The sequence below is a fragment of the Podarcis tiliguerta genome (assembly GCF_965153285.1).
Source record: "Podarcis tiliguerta genome assembly, chromosome: 2".
In the NCBI taxonomy this organism is placed as follows: domain Eukaryota; kingdom Metazoa; phylum Chordata; class Lepidosauria; order Squamata; family Lacertidae; genus Podarcis; species Podarcis tiliguerta.
Window position 1 is genome coordinate 21,422,555 of NC_139535.1, and position 15,861 is coordinate 21,438,415.

The window sequence follows — 15,861 nt, forward strand, 5'->3', positions numbered from 1 at the left end:
GATGGAGCTAGCTTCCCATTGTCAACCTGTCTGCCAGAAACCATGAACCCAATTTAGGCCACATTGCAGAGAGGAGTCATCTTGTTATGCATTTGATTTATGCCCCGCTGCATCCCATGGCTCAGTTTGGCCGACAGCCATTTTCCTAAATGTTAATAGTTCTGTCTCTATAGGCTCACATACGGAATCAAATGGGTTTGAAGATGAAAGTGCCCAAATAAATGGGCAGATGGATGGTAGGGGTTGAGGGGCAAGACAACTGAGTGGTACTAGTGGGTGCAGCCCTGCTCCCCCCTCCATGCAGCTGTATGTCACGTGGAATTCACGCTCAAAGAGACTTTATGCCACAATATCTGAGATTATAAAAAGGAACTGATTTCAAAAGTGTTTGATAAGGGGTGGAATCAATTCCAGGCCTTATCAGTGTGATAAACGTTAGTTTTAGATGGTATCTTGTGAGCAAATGTTGGGAAATTAATGATTTTGCCTAAAAGGGAAAAGCGATGTATATTGGAAAGCTGCCAGAAGCAAAGGGGTTAGTGAAACTGGCCCCCACTGGGGGTGCAGGCGCAAAAATCTGCATGATGCATATATGCCATGACAAGATCAAACATGGGAAAAGCTTCCTGTCCTTCTCACACTGTGGCACAAAGGTGTGTGATTTTTTTTTGCCTTTCCTACCTTGCCCTTACTCCAGACACTTGGGTCGTGAAATGTACTGATTTGTAATGTAGCTACTGAAGTAAAGTACAGCTCCTTGCCAAGGGAGCAAGGAATCCTAGGCACACCTCTGGCCAGAAGCCAAAGAAACAAAACTTATTTTAGAATATGATTAACACTGAAGAAACCCCCAAGTCAAGAGGTAGAAAACGACTTCCATTCAAAGCTAGATAGGAGCCAGCCCCAATGTAGCACAAGCTGAAAACAGGAACAGGTATTTTCAGCTGCAGCCTTATGGTGTGCACCAGGCATAGGCAAACTCGGCCCTCCAGCTGTTTTGGGACTACAACTCCCATCATCCCTGACCACTGGTCCTGTTAGCTAGGGATGATGGGAGTTGTAGTCCCAAAACATCTGGAGGGCCGAGTTTGCCTATGCCTGGTGTACACTCTGCCCCACAGAGCCTAGAACGTTAATCACATGCAAACAAAAAATTCAGCAAAAATATTACATAACGACTAAACACAGCTATCTACAACTCCAGACAGACTTGTGGCATTTTCACCAATGAGCTTTAAATTGGTTTAATTTCTCAAATCTTCATTTGAAATACTAATATCTACATTGTCAAGAATTAACGTTCTCTGTGCCTCACATTAACGATGTGAACATGTGCATGCAACAGCATGAGAGAGGCTTCAAGGTGCACTGAGTGTCATATGTGAAAACATTCCGGGTTGGACACGGTCCTGCCTCCATCTGGGAGCCTTGCTCTTGCTTCACGTGTTCTGCAGCTCTCAGCTCTAAAGCTAAACTCTCACCTTTCTCAGTCTGGCCTGTTTTACCCTCTACAATGTATTTCTGCTGTTGTAGGCAGTTTATATGGCAATTTGTCACTTTGTCCCTTTGGGCATCCCTGCGCTCACTGTGGAAAGGCGACCATATGGTTACCATCAGCTGTCAATTGGCAGGGGACCAGTATGGGCTGAAGTACCCCTTCTTGTGTGTCCTGAAGTACTTTGGGTGTGCTGAAACACGCACATCCCACTCCTCCGATGGAGCTGCACAGATATGCCTTTGGAGACAGTTAGCTTTAACCTCAAAACAAAAACCAGGAGTGGATGAATCTTCCTATTTCTCATCCATGGCACCTTTGCATGTTTTAACCTATTATTCTGCTCTGTTCCCTTTCCCCATGAATCTGTACCTTTAAAAACTTCTCCAAATACCTATTTCAAGGCCTGTTTTCTCTCAATACACACATTTAAATGCTTATTTTGATAGGTTTGAAATACCAAGAACTGTGTTTCATGGTTCTGATTAAGTGCAAGATCTATTGGATAGATGAGTTCCGATCTATACATTTATTTATTTCATCAAATGTATGCAGTTTGATTGAAAGAAAAGAAACATTTTTCTTTTTTTCTCTGTAATTTTAAAATCTTAATAAATATCATTTTTTTTAAAAAAAGAAAATAAACCCTCAAAGCACTTTGCAAAAAATAAAAGAAAATCAAGAAAAATATACAGCCAGACAAAATTAAAATACTAAAACAGACTTCAACTTTTGAAGCGCGTGTCTAAACTAGATTTGTCTAAATTGAAGAGTACAGTGAAGGCACCTGCTTGAACTCAACAGGCAGGGAGTTTGGAAGTTTTGGTGCTGTCACACTGACTAAACAATCGAATTCTTACAAACCCAGGAGTATTATGTAGCCCCTGTAGTAGTGCTAATTCCATCAACTGAAGTGGTTGAGTGGGACACGCAGGGGAAGGCGAGAGCTGTGGATCAGGACATTCGATATACTGTATGCTTTTGAATCCCTAAATGGAACTAAACTAAACCTCAATCTGCAGAATTAAGCCCACTGCATTTTGTTCTGACTTGAATGGATATGTACTATTCTTCTTTCCTCTTCTGATATGTTTGTGAATTGTCAGCATGACTCCTCAAATTGTATTTTTCTCTCGGCTAGAGGTTTTCAAACTGTGTTTGAAGGAATCCTGGGGTTTCTTGGAAGCTTATTAGGTTTCTGTAATGAGAATATTGGTAATTGAGGACAACCCCTAAAAGCTAGCTTCTCCTCCATTACAGCTTTTTCAGCGGCAATATGTGGCTGTAGAAGAGGCTTGGGTGTGCATTCTCAGTTCACACAGAAACCCAAAGAGCCCAAAGGTCCATGTGAATGTCTGTGCCCCTTGAATATTCTACAGTATGCTCCGCAAGCCGTTGCTGTGGCAGAGATTGATGCAGAAATAAGGGAGACAGGTGAACTTCCCTTGGCTCCCATCAGATTGGCTTAGAAGTGAGTTATACTATTTACCTTGGAATTGGAAAATGACTTCACTCCTTACTGAACCAATCCAGGCAGCTCTTCAATGTGGTGCCTAGCAAAGTGACAGAGACATTTCTCTGTGGCTTAAAAGCAGGCTGTTTCAAAGAGTAGCTCCCAGAGATACTGGGAGCGGGACACAAAATCCCAGCCTTCTCTTTTACCTCGGGTTGTGTGTCCCCACCCGGGATTGCGCCCCCCCTCCATTTCCCCCAGGGGCAGCTCTTTGAAAGAGTCTCCCAGCAAAGCCACGAGGACATTTCTTAATGGTTTTTCTAGATGGCTCTTATAATAAGAGTCTTATAATAAGAATCTTATGCAGAGCTGCCGCCTGAAATGTAAGGGATAGGGAACCCTGCCCCCCCCCCCCGGTAAAAGACACAAGCATACAAGGTTCCCTGTGGGGGTGGGTTTTCTCTCTTAGCCCCCCCACCTTTCCTGGTGCCAGGTCTTTTGTTGAGAAGTCACCTACAATTTAGGGCTTGCTCACACTTCTGCTTGTCCCATGCCAAGAAAGCACAGGTCCAAAAGGTTTTCCGTCTGTCCCATCTTTTCTAGGCACATATCCGAGTGGTTTTTGCTTTGCCCGCCACTTTTTCCAGGAAAATCCACTGAATCTGCAGAGAAACCGATACAGTGGTGCCTCGCAAGACGAAAAGAATCCGTTCCACGAGTCTTTTCGTCTTGCGGTTTTTTCGTCTTGCGAAGCAAGCCCATTAGCGGATTAGCGCTATTAGCGCTATTGGCAGTTTAAGGGCTAAAAACGGCTTTTTAAGGCTTAAGGGATTAGCGGTTTTGCTGCTAAAAGGCTTTTAGCAGCTTAGCGCTTCAGAAAAAGGGGTTTTGGAGCGAAAAAAAACTCAACAATTTTCGTCAATTTTCGTCTTGCGAAGCAAGCCCATAGGGAAATTCGTCTTGCGAAGCGCCTCTGCAAACGGAAAACCCTTTCGTCTTGCGGGTTTTCCGTCTTGCGAGGCATTCGTCTTGCGGGGCACCACTGTAGTTCCAATTCAGCGGCGGACTGTGGATTTCCCCAGGGAAAAGCAGTGGAACAAGCGCGAGTGTGGGGATAGGAATTCTAGGACTTTTTGTGTTTGCCACTCCAAGCAGTACTGACCTTCTCAAAGTTGTTTTGGACCTCAAGTCCAGCGAAGTTATCCAAGAAAAGGACACCTGAAAGTTTGAAAACTGCCCTATGCCAAAATTGCCAGTCCCCTCTAGCGTTTCATTACATGACCAGCACCAAAGGCTTCCAAACAATTCTTTCAGTGCTTTCCAATATGGTTCTTTTCAAATGTCAACATTAACGTTGCACTGCAGCTTCTAGGAATAAGAACCCTACCCCAAACACTGTCAAACCCCACATCTGCACCCTCCTTGCATGTCTTCCTCTCACATTCAGACACGCACACATAAATGTTAGCAGCTACCAAGTTTCATGTGTGCGTGGAGAAGGCGGAGAGGGTGGTCATCTCTTTCTCAGGCACAATAGCTGAAAACAAGATTTAAGAGTCTACCAAAGAAAAGTCATATTGATCGGTTCTTTAGAACATTCCGAACACATCCTTGTTGCCTGGGCTATAAACAGAAGCTTACCGTGGGTTGGAATGGGAAAGAGGGTTCATTTCTTTCTGATAGTGACACCCTTGATTGACAGGCTGTGGAAGACAAGAAGCAGGAGTGAGAAATGTATTTTGCCAATGTTCTTTCAGTCTCAAAGCTATTATTAACCATTTCATGCAATCAATATATATGCAGTGCTTGCAGAGTTAGAAAAGTAAATAGATGAGGCCCTACTTCCTAATGGCAGGGGTCACCAAAGGGAGGGGAGGAACGAGGAGGGAAGGGTAACAATGGGAGAATCCATGTAGAATGACCCTGCCTTCATATAGGTGCTCTCCCCAAGTCAGGAAAGTAATACAACACTTTGTATTTATGAAAGGAAAGTAACGTCATGCTGGTCTGAAGGATGGGAGAAAAGTCTGAGTATATTTATGATTTGCTAATATTCATCCGTAGCAATCGTCTGCATTTTCTCTCTCACTCGCACTTTTGCAAATTTCTTTATTTTCATCAGTTGGCCACATGCACCAAAACACTAGGTATAATCGATTTCAATTTTAACATTTCAATTCTCATTTTAAATATTCATAATTTCAGAAAAATGCTCTGAGCCTGATTTAGAAACAAGGCAATTTTTTATATTTTAAGAAGATTTAAAAGTCACTTTAAAGAAATTGTTACACCTGACAGCTAAGCAGAGTAATACGTAGTTCTCAAAGCTATTATGTTCATTTTGGACTGACAGTTTGGAGCAGCTGCTAAACAATTTATAATTCAACATTTTTTCCCTGACAGCCTAGTTATTACATTCCATTTCTTGGTAAACTATCACTGGCTAGAAAGTATAGTTTTTATTATATCACTTTTGTAAGTTGCCTGAGAGCATCTGTTCATGCATTTGCTTTGCATCTTGGTATCTTCACAGGCCAAGATACAATTCTACTCCCAACCCCCAATTATGACTAAAGATACGAATAGAAGGGCAATAGAGAATCAAGCTGCATAACAGATGAAAATGCTAAACCTGGTATAGGACTAAGGTCAAAGAACATGGGAAAAGTAATTGAATACATAAAGCTGAGTATTTATTATTCAGGAATGTACAAAGCATATGAACTGAAACTTGCAGCAAAGATAAATGAGAGACAAAAAACAGCCTTCTGGTGGTGCTGTTGCCATAGATTAGGCCAAGGGACAAAGAGGTTATGTAAAATTAGCCAATATTTAGAACAGAAAGCCTTGTTTTCTGGTGAGAAGCTGCCTATAATCTATACGGAAAAAATTAGCAAAGATTTGATGAGCCAGTAACAGTGGGGGAAATATGATTAATTGGAAAAGACAAGATTTTATTGTTTCACACAAGAGAAGAATGCACAAAATACAATTTTCTCCAGGATCATCAATGCAAGGAAAACTTTACAAATAAGTCCCCTTATTGATAAGTTCCCTTCATTGTTAAACACACGTATTAGAACAGTTGCACACTGCAGAATACAAAATGACATTGGGGCACAGCTGTTTTGCTTCACTTGTATAAAACATAATTCTTATGTGGGGTTTACTTTTCATCAGCCCTAGAGCTGTGAGTGGTAAAAGAGAACAAAAAGTGAGTCAAAATCTGCCTTGCCTAACAGCAAAAATTCAAGATCGCAGACAGAATGGAAAAAACTCATAAGCCCTATTCATGCATTATTTGCATGCAATGATGATTAATTTGCATGTGATGACTTCTAGACCTGCTGCCAACATCACATCTGCCCTTTAGAGCAACTGTGCACATTTTGGCTGTCTAGGTGTCCCAATTGTATGGTGGTCTACAAGTGAGCAGGAGCTCATGCATCAAGTTTTCCTTACACACAGCCACACACAATGTGTTGTTGTTGTTGTTGCTGCTGCAGGAAATAGATGCAAAGTCTGGAGAAAACATGCCACTGCCCTCACATGAGTAATGAGTGAATAGTTCCATGGTGTTTTCATCCAAAATGGCCATGGACCTTATATCTTAACCTGGGGTGAGATGCCAGTGAGATGCCTTTTGTTTGATGCAGAAGATAACTCTTAATTCATTCCAGAGAGGGCAGTCTGGAAGGTCACATATTACAAACCTCAGAATCTATAGCCTTCATAGTTGCAGAACACAAGTGGAAAGTGACAGCAATCAGAAATATGTATTATGCTGTCAGGTCTCACAATTTCATTTCCAGTCTCATAATTACTCATTGATTTTGAACATCAGGAATTAGAGGAAATAGGCCCTCTGTCCTCTCACATGAATGAACAATGAGTTTGTGGGTGGGGTTGAGAGATGTCCTACTGGGATAGCTCAGCCAGTAAAGCACAAGACTCTTCATCCCAGGGTCATGGGTTCAGGCGTCAGGTTGGGGAAAAGATTCCTGCATTGCAGGGGGTGGACTAGATGATCCTCATGGTCCCTTCCAACTCGACAATTCTATTATTCTGTGCATAATTTTCTGAACACTGAGGCACAGTTGTTATTTTGGCCAAACATCTGCTCCAATCCAGTTAATGAGATTTGTACAAGGATTTGTTTCACTTGATGGATCTGGAATTGTAGGTGCAAACTGTCAGCATCGCCCTTGAGCCAGTGCCACTAACTGGACTCATCCACTTCAGCCCCGACTGGGCTAGGCGAGCTGGGTAGCACTTCCAGAGACCACCTTCTGCACAAGAACAGGTCGAAGTGCTGTGGACTCACAGCTTAGAGTTGTGAGCACCGGATTCACTTCCGCAAGTAGACAGTCGTCGCACAGCAGAGTACAGCAGAGTCCAGCAGAGTATATAAACAACTCGGAGAACAGCTCTGTAGAATATTCTCTTTATTCTATAACTACAACTATTATACAACTATATACAGAGCTAAATGAGCCTAAGCATAAATAAATGCTAAACCGCACTGAGTGTCTGCAGCTGCTCTTAGCAGCACACAATCTCTAACACTTAGTCTCTCTCTCTCCGACACACTGACTGACTCACTGACCGACTCACTGACCGACTCTTTGATGTGGTGCTGGAGCAGAATAAGTAGAGAGCAGAACACGCCTCCTCCTCTCTGCAGAATCAGCAGACTCCTGAGGAGATTCTTGGATATGGGAGGGGTGAAATCTCCTCACAAACTGGATGCATGTACAATTGTGGATATAGTCTGGCTGTGTTACCTTGCTACCTGCCTTACATTGCTACGGAAGTCACCAAAATACATGCGGTTGGGAGAACTCTTGAGACAGCAGATATACAGAAGGGTAAAAATTGGTATAAATGGTCATTTATACTTGCCCACTTTGGAAAGAATAATAGAATCAAGCAGGCTTTGGGAAAGAATAATAGAGTCAACTTTTCATACGGAAAGGTTTTTTACTAGGCAAAAAGCTGAAGCATGTTGGAAGGACAGCTTAAGGAAACTTGTCTTTCAGCTGTACTTTCCTCAGTGGCTTTTTGGACAAGCAACGAATTTCAATTGCCAGCGTTGTCAACTTGACATCACATAAAACTTTATACTCTCCGCTAAAGTGAACCAAAACAGTTTCAAAAGTCAAGTTCACAGGTTGCAATGTGTAAAGATAGGCAACATCAGAATCCACTGAATGATTACTTGGGTTCTGAATGGTTCATTTGTTTGAAAAGTGTCTTAACAGAATTTTGGTCTCAAGTTAAAAATGCAGAAAGGGGAAAAATCCATAAAGAGGTCTGGTTTTCTGTAGAGAGAGGCACCCACAAAACATTCATCACTAGCTGTAATTATACTTTTAAATGAGTAATTCATTATATCTTAAAGCTTAAAAAAAACAAGAGACACACATTAGTCCAAAGTGCTCACTTTGAACCCAAACATGAGTTTGCTAAGTGCCAGGACACATTTTATTCTGAGTATTTTTGTTCTAAAATTATGTAAAACTAAAATGGGCATGTATAATCCGAGTTTGCCTATGCCTGGACTAGGCTGTTTTATCCATCTAACACAGACCTAAGTTTCTGTAGTTGCTGTGAGACTAAACTTATATGCAGCATGTTCAGGATCACATCATGGAACTAAAAAAGCTGGTGGAGAAAGATGTGATGTCTGGTGAGTGGCATGGGTGGTGCTTAAGGGCAAAGCAGTAAATGGCTATTTCGTAACAAAACTGCTTACTTCCTTCCAAAGGAAGTAGAGCATCTTATTACAATAGATTGTGATTGTTCAAGCTTCATACAGAACAAATAATACAAAAAAATTGCTGAGGTGCTGGAGCGGACATATTCTTAATTGCCTCTGGAGAGCTGAGTAGATTCTGCATTCTGGCTATAACTTCCATAAAGGAAAGGGATGATAACTGCAATGGGCAGCAGAGCATTTTTGAAACACCATGGATTTTTGGATATAAAAAATGAGTGCCATTCTTCCCTCTGTAATATAGTATTTTTAAAGTATGTATTGTCCTGAACATTAGGACACTTTCAAGTCAACATAAATGTTGTAATTGTCCCCTCCCCCAAGGAAAAGACGAATATTCAAACCTTATCTTTCTAGCCTGAAAAGATTATTTCAGCTTAAAAGGTAGCTCATGGTTCTCCGCCCACTTTGCAAAAATAAAGGATTTCTACTCCGATCGCTTGCTTTTGAGGAATGATATAAAGTAATGCTGAAATCCTTTTGGAGCAAAAACAAAGCTCAGCGATAACAGCACATGCATTGTATGCAGAAGATCTCAGGTTCAAAACTTTAAATCTCCAGTTAAGAGGATCAAGCTAGCAGGTGATGGGAAAGACCTTTTGCCTCACGCTCTTAAGAACCTCCGCCAGTCATGGTAAGCTATATTTGGGCTTGATGGTCTAATAGTTCAACCTGTTCTTTAGACACACTTAGGAGTAAGGCCTATTGAAGAAGAAGAAGAGTTTGGATTTGATATCCCGCTTTATGACTACCCTAAGGAGTCTCAAAGCGGCTAACATTCTCCTTTCCCTTCCTCCCCCACAACAAACACTCTGTGAGGTGAGTGGGGCTGAGAGACTTCAGAGAAGTGTGACTGGCCCAAGGTCACCCAGCAGCTGTATGTGGAGGAGCGGAGACGCGAACCCGGTTCAGCAGATTACGAGTCCACCGCTCTTCACCACTACACCACACTGAACACAGAGGGATGCTGAGTAAACATGCTCAGGAATAGACAGCACGTATCTCAATATACATTCATATTCAGACAGACTGGTCCCACATCAAAGCACTAGCTTTGAGTTGTTTCAGAAGCATCTATCTTTAGTGACGACAGACGATGGAGCAGAGTTGTCCAGAGTGCAGAAACAGAAGCTCTGGGTGGCAACTGCAGGAAGACAGATTTTGGCCAAACTTTAGAAGAAAACAGCCTAATGGTTCGAGCTGTTTGGCAGTGTGACAGACTGCCTTAGGAATTGATGGGTTTTTGTTGTTGTTGTTGCTGGAGGCATTTAAACACAGCCATCTGCCCATTATTACTCCATGGAAGGGCTCCTGAGTATGTTTGAAACTCTCCTAAGAATCTTACTGCCACTGTTGGGAAGTTTTATCAGTAAGGCACGGCTGCAGAGTTCACGCATGAGTCATGAGCATCTATGCGGACATCGCTTAAAGGTAGAACCCTAAAATAATAATAATAATAATAATAATAATAATAATAATAATAATAATAATAAAAAATTTTATTTATACCAAAGCTGGGCTCAGGGCGGCTAACAACAATCAAAATAATCCAACATTCTAAAAACCTTTCATTATAAAAATTAATTAAAAATCAAATTGATGGCAACCATTAAGCAAGATTCTGTGCAGATTGCCAGAGGAGGGGGTTAGGCTGCGCCCTGACCAAAGGCCTGGTGGAACAGCTCTGTCTTACAGGCCCTGCGGAAAGATGTCAGGTCCTGCAGGGCCCTAGTCTCTTGTGACAGAGCCTTCCACCAGATTGGAGCTGCGGCTGAGAAGGCCCTGGCTCTAGTTGAGGCAAGCCTAACCTCTCTGTGGCCTGGGACCTTCAGGATGTTTTTATTTGCAGACTGTAAGTTCCTCTGTGGGGCATACCGGGAGAGGCGGTCCTGTAGGTACGAGGGTCTTAGGCCGTATAGGGCTTTAAAGGTTAAAACCAGCACCTTAAACCTGATCCTGTACTCCACCGGGAGCCAGTGCAGCTGGTATAGTACCGGATGAATGTGATCTCGCAGCGACGACCCCCTAAGGAGTCTCGCTGTGGCATTCTGCACCCGCTGGAGTTTCTGGGTCAGTCTCAAGGGCAGCCCTTGTAGAGCGAGTTACAATAATCCAGTCTGGAGGTGACCGTCGCGTGGATCACAGTGGCTAGGTCAGGGCGAGAGAGATAAGGAGCCAACTGCTTAGCTTGGCGGAGATGAAAAAAGAACATAAAGGTATAGAAAAAATGTTTGTACATATCCAGGATCTATAGCATTCAGGATCCTTCTCAAGCCAACACAACCCTTCAAATGAGCCCAGAAGAACTAGGCGTTCCACTAGGAGAACATACAGAAGGCATGCTCAAACTTACCGCTGGGAGACATGAGTTCCAGGTGGTTGTGTCATCACTGCTTGCACTGATGCTGATATTACAGTTGTCTATCTGAGATGCACTCAACCCATGTGAAGGTCCGTTATCTTCCAGCTCTTCATTCTGTTGCCTTTTCATACTAGCCAACATTTGCAGTTCAGAAGCACTCATGTTGCTCGGCTGGTAGTTTCTCCAGTCATACTCCTATGAATTGTATTGAAATGAAACGTGAGGGTGGTACTGGAAGGAATCACTATGCAGGGGCGTAGGAAGGGTGTGTGTGTGTGTGACAAATTATCAAGAAACAATTACTGCCCTACTAGGGCAGTTCATAAAAAAAACTTTTTTTTTGGAAAATGCCTGCTCCAAAGGTCTTATCTTACTACGCTAGGGATTATATAGCTATATATGAAATTTCACGCATATCAGTTAATATCTTGACCCTCCTCCACGAAAATAGCTGTTTACTTGGCCGTCGTGAAGGCTGAAATTTCAATTCAGTGGAGCACTTACTCTTCCCAACCCTAACCCTGCGGAAAGCCATCTAATTAGACTTTAATTTGATTTTGCCATGTTTTTAGGAGGTAATTTAATTATTGTTTGATTTTATACCAATGTTATATATCTGATGTTAGCTGCCCTGAGCCCGACTTCAGCCGGGGAGGGTGGGATATAAATAAAAGTTTATTATTATTACTTATTATTATTCATTTGTAAGAAAATATGAAGTAACGCAAAACCATTTTTGCAGGCAAAAATTTGAAATAAATCAATGGGGGGGGGGTGACAAGAAATTTTCTGCACCGGGTACCACCTGACCTTTCTACACCTCTGTCACTATGGAGAAGACATGCACACTTTTCCACAGCAGTTGAAAAGAGCCAATATTTCTTGCAAGGGAAGGAGGTCATGTGATATTTGCAGCAGGGAAAAGCATTCATTAATATACCCACCAGCTTCTGCTATGGATAATAACAGAAAGGACATTGAATAAAAATACAGCTACGTGGGACAGCTTGTATTCTAGTAGTTTTGAGACTTGCATGGTGTATAAAGCTGCCAGGAATGTTTGATTAACACTGTATAAATGAGTATAAGAGATGAGAAAACTAATTGAACTAGGATAGATTGCAAACACTGCAAGGTTCGTTAATTACTATAATCCAATGAATTAAAATAAACCAGATCATCAGTTGGAAGGTGGATTCACCTAAGTTTATTTATTTATTTATTCTCCTATTTATTTCTTTTTTTTGGGGGGGGGGGATAATTGAGAGGACTATGGCTTCAAGACGGAACATGTTTTGATGTTGTAAGACTTCAGGTTTGGGTTAAAACTCTACGCTTGTTTACCTGAAATAACCACCAAACTCAATAGGACTTATTTCTAAGTAAATTCTGAAGGATTGCACTATTAACTCCTGGCATGGAGGCAAAGTTAAATCAAACTTTGTCACCAACAAGTCAGTAGTGGGCGAGTTGTTTATTACATGACTAAGATTCTACTGTGAGCTCCCACAACACTCCTCCCCAAGTAGGTTTATTTAGAACTAAATCCCGAGCTGAAGAAATGAAAAGTAATATGCACATGCTGAGTGAAACTGTAAATGTACTACACATTAACATTTACTTATTAAAATATCTGCTTCAGCCCATGTGTAATCTCAGTGTGGTGTAGTGGTTGAGAGCAGTGGACTCGTAATCTGGTGAACCGGGTTCGCGTCTCCGCTCCTCCACATGCAGCTGCTGGGTGACCTTGGGCTAGTCACACTTCTGTGAAGTCTCTCAGCCCCACTCACCTCACAGAGTGTTTGTTGTGGGGGAGGAAGGGAAAGGAGAATGTTAGCCTCCTGAAGGGGAGTGAAAGGCGGGATATCAAATCCAACTAAGGGTCTGAGGAATTCTTTCATTTGTTTAAAAAAAAAGGAAAAAGGGGAACACTGTGGTGATGGCCAAGATCTGAACCAAGAGCTGTTATTCACAGAATCATAGAGTTGGAAGGGACCCCATGGGTCATGTAGTCAAACCCCCTGCAATTACCCAGAAGTAAATCCCACTGAATCCAATGCGATTTACTCCCAAGCAAATGTGATGGTTTAGAATCAGTGAAGTTGCATGCACTTGTCAACAGAGGGCAACTTCCTTCTGTGTTGCCTAGACAACTAGAGAAAGCAAGCTGCTAGCTTTCACAATAGGCTTTTCCTCACACAAGCCCTCTCTAGCACCCTTTTTCCTGATGAGAGCCAGTGAAACAGTAAGTTCTCAAAACAGAATGAAGTCTGATAAATTCACGGAAATGTTTCTCCTCCAGTTACAGAATCTCAATTTCATTAAGTGTCGGGTAGAGTCTGACCAAACTGCGGGAGGCAGTGGAAGCTCTGGTCCAAGGGGTCACGAAGAGTTGGACACGACTAAACGACTAAACAACAACAACAACAAGAAGCACAGCTGCAGCCACTCTGCACAACAGCTTTCTGGGAACTGCAGGTACCTACAGATCTATTCCCAAACTCTGAAGGGATCTGGTGTTCACCCAGAAATTATGCAAGCAGGGGCTATCCTGTTTGCTTCAAATGATAAGGAAGACTTTCTACCTTCATTTTATACAGATGGTATGGCAATAGGGAGAATACTACTCCCTTGGTACAACAGCTCTACTGGTTACCCATCTGTTTCTGGGCACAATTCTAAGTGCAGCTAGACTGGTGACTGGGAGCGGCCGCCGAGACCATATAACACCGGTCTTGAAAGACCTACATTGGCTCCCAGTACGTTTCCGAGCACAATTCAAAGTGTTGGTGCTGACCTTTAAAGCCCTAAAGGGCCTCGGTCCAGTATATCTGAAGGAGCGTCTCCACCCCCATCGTTCTGCCTGGACACTGAGGTCCAGCTCCAAGGGCCTTCTGGCGGTTCCCTCACTGCGAGAAGCCAAGTTACAGGGAACCAGGCAGAGGGCCTTCTCGGTAGTGGCGCCCGCCCTGTGGAACGCCCTCCCATCAGATGTCAAAGCGATAAACAACTACCTGACATTCAGAAGACATCTGAAGGCAGCCCTGTTCAGGGAAGTTTTTAATATGTGACATTGTAGTGTATTTTTCATCTTTGTTGGAAGCCGCCCAGAGTGGCTGGGGAAACCCAGCCAGATGGGCGGGGTACAAATAAATAATAATAATAATAATAATAAGTGCTTGTTATCACGTATAAAGCCCTATATGGCTTAGGTCCAAGCCATCTGAAAGATAATCATAAAAACCTGCCTGAGTTTTGAGATCTTCAGGCGAGGCCCTTCTCTCAGTCCCTCCATCCTCACAGGCATGCTTGGTGGGGATGCTGGAGAGGGCCTTCTTGGTGGCGGCTCCCAATCTTTGGAACTCCCTCCCTAGAAAAGCTAGACTGGCTCCCTCCTTGTCCTTCCGCTGGCAGGTGAAGATTTTCTTGTTCCAACAGACTTTTGGGAACTGATTGCTTTTAATGAAAGGGCTGGTGCCATGCTGTTTTTATTGTAATTGTTGGTACGGTTTTAATCTATTTTATGCATGTATGTAGTTTTATTTCTGTTAATGTTTCATTGATTTTTAATGATGGTTTAAAAATGATTTTCAGCAGTTCTTACTTTTATCTGTAAGCCGTCTTGATTCCCATCATGGAAAAAGGTAGGGTATATATCATCATCGGCCCAGGGGTTTCACTGAACATCTGAGTGCTCCCTTTGCCCTATTGCACTCACAATAACAAATGGAATATGGCTTTTAAATTGGTACAAAGACTCTTTCAAAGAAAGGGGTCAGCAATTCACCTTTTAACACCCTGGACTGCACTTATGGCTCATGAGGGCATCAGAAATCCATTCCCTTTTCAGCAGCTTCAGCCCCCACCAGGGTACACAGAAAATCATGCCAAAGTGTTGAATGCTTCTAGGCCAAATTACATCTACCCTGAACATCATGGCTTATTAGTGTTGATAACTAGTTGTTATTCACTGGCAGCTCAATCCTGAAAAAGGCTTTTAAAATAAACTTACTGCCCCCTCAGCTGCTTGAACAACAACAACAACTCAATCAACTGTCCACAACATGTGCCAGTTCTTTCATAATGTTAATTTATTACTGGGATTTCAGTAATACCTATTACATTCTAGCTACCTTCTACACATTCAGAAAGACAAAGTCTCCAAGCCTCCCTTGGGCCTGCTTGAAAAAACACACAATCCATTTTGAAACCTTTTCAGTGGGTGTGTACTTAAGCCTTTTGCATTTGACAATTCAAATAAGCCTGGTCCATTTACTCAACCTGAGAGTCAATCATGAACATTCTTACAAAATGAACCCCCAGCTTGGACCACAACTTTCTTCTCTCTATATATATATATATTCACTTAGAACCAATAATTAGTGTTCCTTTATACTGCAAAAAAGAGTAGGCTGAAAGAACTGAGGGACAGGGAGGAACTTAGAAATTCCTCATGTTGTTCTCTGTTCTTTAACAGTCCAAACGTTAGCACACACTGTGAGCCTTTTTGATCACAAATAGCAATGTGCACTCAAGACTTTTAATCACAATATTGAAATTTAAAGAATGGTGTGAACATTGTACTTTGAGAGAGGGGAAAATATATGCCTGAGAGAGGGGAAAATATATGCCTGTGGTATGCTGGCCAAGGTTCATTCTTCTATGATTTGAAGTGGCCAAGAAATGATTGCAGCATTGATTTGTACACAAAAAAAGTTTTAAGACAGTGGCATATTACTTTGCAGGTCCTTTTGCTTTTTGGTTAATTGCATATC

The 15,861-nt window shown here is 42.3% G+C and overlaps 1 protein-coding gene across 5 annotated transcripts in view; it reads right to left on the reverse strand.

Moving 5' to 3' along the window:
- Window positions 1-15,861, reverse strand: part of CFAP20DC (CFAP20 domain containing) — a 145,631-nt gene that overhangs the window by 36,298 nt on the left and 93,472 nt on the right. For all 5 annotated transcript variants that reach the window (XM_083425174.1, XM_083425175.1, XM_083425173.1 and 2 more), the window contains 2 exons: window positions 11,078-11,281; window positions 4,590-4,651 (listed from right to left, as the gene is read on the reverse strand). In XM_083425174.1, the coding sequence (XP_083281300.1) occupies window positions 4,590-4,651; window positions 11,078-11,281 (266 nt within the window). The remainder of the gene's footprint in view (window positions 1-4,589; window positions 4,652-11,077; window positions 11,282-15,861) is intronic.